At 34.3% G+C, this 6,000-nt stretch overlaps 1 protein-coding gene across 3 annotated transcripts in view; it reads right to left on the bottom strand.

The window, feature by feature from the left end:
* TFEC (transcription factor EC) overlaps nucleotides 1–6,000 on the bottom strand; it is a 69,705-nt gene that overhangs the window by 42,068 nt on the left and 21,637 nt on the right. For all 3 annotated transcript variants that reach the window (XM_029924628.1, XM_029924638.1, XM_029924648.1), the window contains exon 2: nucleotides 3,340–3,588. In XM_029924628.1, the coding sequence (XP_029780488.1) occupies nucleotides 3,340–3,519 (180 nt within the window). In that variant the 5' untranslated portion in view covers nucleotides 3,520–3,588. The remainder of the gene's footprint in view (nucleotides 1–3,339; nucleotides 3,589–6,000) is intronic.

Below are 6,000 nucleotides of genomic sequence, written 5' to 3'. Positions count from 1 at the left end.
AATATTGCTTAAGGCTCCATCGCATCCTTTGTTCATGGCTCTTCTTACTATATTTATGATCTCCAGGAACTTTCTTTCTCACTTGAGCTTTCATATACTCTCCACATACTGACAACTCTCAAAGTTTTCTCCAGTCTAGGTTACTCTCCTCAGGGAACCTGTCACTAGCATCTCAACATGGTGGACTCCCAGACGCCTCAACTCTAACATGTTCTAATAAAGGATCCCATCACCTCTCACTACATTATAGAAATAACCTCCCAAGTGTCTTCTTCCTCCAGGATCCCTCCCCTACATAGCTGACAATGATTTTTAAGGTCAAATTGGATAATATCACCCCAAACCCCACATTTAAACTTTTCAAGGATTTGAAATTGTTTAACATAGAGACCAACCTTTCTGTGATCTGTCCATTGCTATATCTCTGGTGTCACCTTTTGCCACCACCTGCCTACTCTTTTCCTGCTCACTTCATTTTCTGCTGCTCCCCATCTTTCTTCTTCACTCATGCTACCTCATTCAGCTAAATGCCCCACTAGCCACTTTCTCAGTTTTACTATTGACATTTCTGAATAAAATAACATTTTCATGCTCCTATTTATTCCATTGTCCTTTCTACATAATATTATAATTATTTGCTAGTGTTTTTTTCTCTCGCCTTCAACTTACAGTTAATAGGAGATACAGTAGATAAGAAAACAAACAAGACAATGAATAGTTAAAATGTAGCATGTGCTGTGAAAATGCTACGATAAGTGCAATTTTTGTCCATATGTTATAGGTGTTGTGATGAAAAGTCAGAGAAGCAGCATTCTTCTACACGGAGAACCACCAGTACAAGCACCTTAGAGAAGAAACCTGAAATGAATTTTGAACAGTGAGTTAGAATTATCCAGCCAAATCCTGGAGTCTGAATGAGTAGTTGGTAAAGAAAAGACAGAAGAGAAGACCTGGCCACTAGGGAGAACCACTGGCAAACACATGGCTGAAGCACAGAGTGGCATTGGGCTGCCGAATGATAAATCTGGGTCAGGAGGCAGGGTTACGTGTGGAAAGGTCCTGTGCGTCATGAGTAGAAATTTGGATTTTATCCTGGAAAGGCCCAGGCTAAAAAATGGTCCTTTTGATTTTCTATTTCACTGTCTCATAAACCATTCATCACCATGTTGCTCCTAATACCAACCCCCAATCCTAAATCTAAGGATGCTCTCACAGACTTATTCTGTGGTAGCTATGTTCTCTGAGGTCTCCTTTGAATTAATAAACTGTTTTCTGATGTCACAGGAAGACAAGCTTAGGAGAAAGAAACACCAAAGGATGGCAACAGCCACTCTCTCCTGAGCCCCTACTTTGCCTTTGTGTTTGGAACTTTAAAAATGCAAGCATCAAAACAACTCTTCAAGTCATAGGAATGCTGGGAAGGGTAAGGATTGAGACCACACGGCTAGTAAGTGGTAGCCCTGACCCCATACGGTGTGACTCTAAAGACTGCACACTTGCTGCTTTGTGACATGGACTCCTATCACGAATCAAAGAACATTAGGAAATTGCAACAACATAGAATACATCTTAGCTATGAAAGATAACAAGACCATGAATGGTAGCTGGATGTGAAAACGTGCATGTGATAAGTCAAATCAAAGAGAACACACACTGATTAAAACTATTATGCACTGGATAACATTATGATTAAATAGACATGATGACAGAAGAAACTTTATATACGTAGTCGGAAGTACAATGGTTTAAAAAATAGAAAAAAATCTTCTGTAGTCAATATGCACATTGTCCCTAGAGCTCTACACCTCTTGAGGCTTTCAACCCTTCTCAGATGCAACTTTGACATCATCAAAAAGACCACTATGATCACATAAATTTCCTTTATAATGTAAAAAATCATCAAAGAAAAAGTAAGCTGTGTGTCTAGGGAATAAAAACATTTACTAATAACAACTGAGAACACTGAGATATGTTACTTATCCTTTCTTATTTTTTAGAAAACATATTTCATAAGATACATAATAAGATCATTTTCTGGGTTTTGCCTAGAACTGACTGGCATATACATATCCTTTGGGATTTGTTTTTATTTCCCTTTAGAAATCAATCTTCTGCACCATGAAATGAACTTTGGAAGAAGGGGGTTGTAAGATAAATGGTATTGGTTGAGTTCTAATATTTACTATACAGATGATTTTCATCCTACATATATTTTTATGATCTTCATAGAGTGAATAGAAAACCTACCTCTACATTCATTTTTCTTACAAAATTCCTTAGATATCCACTATTGAAAAGTTTAAGTAAATATACATGTAGAGATTTACTCAGTGTTGGATTTCACAGTCCTGTTTTGTGGTTGTTTTATATTTTATTAAACAGTCTACCAGATCCTTTTCCATATTAAAGTAAAATTGATAAAAAATGAATCTCCCTCTATCACTTGGAATTCACATAATGGAATACTGAGCATTACTCTTTGGTGACGGGAGGCTACATACTTAATAACTAAAAAGCAGCGACCTGAAATCAGTAATCATCATCAGGAATGTAGATTGGGAGATTAAACGTGGGAGATCATAGGACCATGGCTCCATCTAACAAATCAAATGGAATAAAAGAAAAGGAAAAGAATAGAAAGTTCAGCTATGAATGTAGTTTTCCACGCTGAGATATTAAAGGAAGTCTTTTTCCTAGGACTAGTGGTTTGTCAGTTCAATTCATTCTTTAAAACTTTTTGAAGATTCATTCATAAGCAGGTCCCAAAAACTATAAACCCCATGACATTACACATTTTATATCCCTGGTACCTCTAAATTCCTGTTATTTGGTAAATGGTAGACAAGTATTTGTGAAAAATAGAAATGAATGAGTAAATAATTAATAAGAAATCTAGATGTAATTCCATAAAATATTAAGTGCAATAAGATTTTCATACTTATTTTGGAGCACATATTGACTGCTGTTTAAAAAACTTCTTCCTATTTTATTTTAATGGGTATTTAAGATAACATAACTATTGATAAATATTTTACCTAAATATACCAGGAAATCTTTACAAAGCTAAATCTCTCTAATATATATTATTACTGATAGAGCCTATTTTGACTCACATTGATACATAACTGGAATGAGTATTGAAAAATGAATTGTTATATTTTATCATGCATAGTAATTAATATGTGCATAACTAATTATTATATGTGAATCCATTAAGACATCCCTTGTGTTAAATGCATTTGCATTTGGAATGTTTACTATAAAAATGTAGACTTCAATTTTTTTACGTTTTTCCTCAAAAACTGATAATAGATTTTCATAAGTAGCTATGAGACATACATGCCATTCCACATTGTCATCTTCTCTCTCAAGAGTTAGTAACTTGGTGAGTGGATTTCCAGTAAGCCCAGCGTCACTCCCAGGAGATGGGTGTCCATGCTGTGCCAGAGGCGCACTGCTTGGCGTTGGAGGTTGTGATCTTTTAAGAGTCTGGTTGACGATTTGGTAGTCAAGGGTCATGAAGGGTTTTACTTGTCTCTGCACTTTCTGTAGCTGGGACTTGGCAGGACTTTCCAGGTGTGCTGAGACCTACAAAAGAGAAACAGAACAAAGGCAACGAGTAATATCATCTGGTGAATCTGAGTTCCACCTTCAACGACTGAATTATGACAACAGACACACTACAATGTCTGCTTCTCTCAAATTTATGGTTCATGCTTCTGTCATAATTTACATAAGATGCTAGCAGATGATAGTTTTTAAGAAGTAATTTAAACTTACTAATATATTTTCAGTGCCAATCCATTTTTTAAGAATAACCCTCAAAATAATATGCAGCTGAATAAAACTTGGGCATAAATACAGAAGCCACAATACTTTTGGAGGCTCCAGAAAAGAAAGCCTAAAATAATACAAGGAAAATATAGCTGATTCACCGTTATTAGTAACCTTCATATAATATGTATTTCTTGGATTTTTATATTACATATAAATATTCTATGGGACATAATCACAACTATTTTTATGAAATATATATATTTTTAAGTTTATTTATTTATTTTGAGAAAGAGAGAGAGAGAGAGAGCAAGTGGGAGAGGGGCAGAGAGAGAGAGAGAGAGAGAAAATCCCAAGCAGACTCTGCACTGCTGGACCTGGGGCTTGAACTCCCAAACCAAGAGATCATGGCCTGAGCTGAAGTCATACCCGTAACCGATTGAGCTACCCAGGCATGCCATTATTAAGCATTTTAAAAATTTATCCATGATGGAGCAGAAACTGGAAATATATATATACTAAATATTAAATGTGATCCTTTATCACATCACATGTAAATGATTTTTTTTTTACTTTTCCATATTTTCTTAAGGTTTGTATGCTAGATTTATTTTTATTTTTAAAATTCTTACTTATAGGGCCATCTGGTTTGATCTTGATCTTGGGGTCATGGCTTTGAGCCCCATGTTGGGTATAGAGTTACATAAATAAATAAATGAATTAAAAAATCTTATTTTTAAACCTTTTCATATTCTCACTTAATAATAATTTTGTAGTGTATTATGAATTGAAGGAATCAGTCACAGAAAAATCTAACCCGTGTCATGTGTCAACTAAACATCTATTCGGTATTTTGAAATCCCTTTTCAAAACACAGCCTTAAAATATTTTTTATCACAGTTAACGATATAACACTAATTGCACAAGAGTGATTGTAAGCATTTCAAGCTTTTCCTTTAAAAGACTCTGAAAGTAGTATTGCCTGCCAGTCCTCTTTATATTTACTATGCTGTGATGTGGCTTCTAATACATTTTCCTCAAGTGGCCTATATATAAACCTATTTAATATTTCCCTCATGTTAAACAATAGTAAAGATTGCTGTACAGTGCTTATTTTTCCTTTTATTTTAGCTACACAAACTACTTCTTAAATCCCTTAACATGCATTAGCCCAGATAAATAGCCTTTACAAAGTATTTTGCATTTAAATTAGCTGGTTTGGGGTACAATATTGTAGTAGTTACTTTAGTTTAATTCTGTTATGCTGACATTTTTAGCATTATTTTAATTGTACCTCCATAAAATAATTTTTCAGTCATATAAAAAAGATTAAGATTGGTAATAAAGATTACACATATTACTAATTATATTGCTATGTGCTTTAAAGTTGTAAAATAACATTTCATTAAAATGCCAGTGGTAATTTTTTTACGGTAGCTACTTAGATTATTTTACAGTTTTGGTTAATCCTTCTTAATCTACATATACATACAAAATATACATTAGCATCCTCAGATTTACGAATCAGATTTACAAATCATACAATGTGACAGAAGACTAAAGAACATTGTATACCTACAAATGAAAAATACCTCTCCTTCTAAGAAAAGTATGTTGAATCAGAATTTTCAGCGTTCATATTAATTCATTTTTCACTTTGCATCCATTGACTCTAAGAGCCTTCATTAGAGTGCTTATTGCATGTGGTGTTACAGTAAGAGTGCAAGAGAAGTCGTAAATATGATCTCAGGGCTCTACAAGCTTATGATCCAGTCGGGTAGTGTTAATATCCAGCTACAGTAAAAATAATAATAATAATAATAATAATAATAATAATAATATGCAACAGGTACCAGTCTAAGCTATATGCATTCATTATTTCATTTCATCTTTGCTACAGCCTTAGAAGGGAAGTATCATCAGTATCCTCACTGCACTATGTAGATGAAGCCTCTGAGACAGAGAGATTCAATAATATGTCTCCTATCACTCCACTAATAAAGGATGGAGCTGGAATATAGAACCTGCCTTCTTAAACACTATGCAATCTTGGCTCTTGAATTGACTGAAGTACAAAGGCAAAGCTCAGTGTCGTATACAATGAATTAACAATGCCACAAAAAGCAGTGGTTTTTAAAAATAAATTATAAGAGAAAGTGGTAAACCAGGTGTTGGAAGGAAATGGTCCTGTACATGGGGCAAAGGGAAGGAAATTTCAAATACAAA

This window comes from Suricata suricatta, chromosome 2 (genome assembly GCF_006229205.1).
Source record: "Suricata suricatta isolate VVHF042 chromosome 2, meerkat_22Aug2017_6uvM2_HiC, whole genome shotgun sequence".
In the NCBI taxonomy this organism is placed as follows: Eukaryota; Metazoa; Chordata; class Mammalia; order Carnivora; family Herpestidae; genus Suricata; species Suricata suricatta.
The sequence above is the reverse complement of the archived record's forward strand: the minus strand, read 5'-3'. Positions and strand labels throughout refer to the sequence as shown.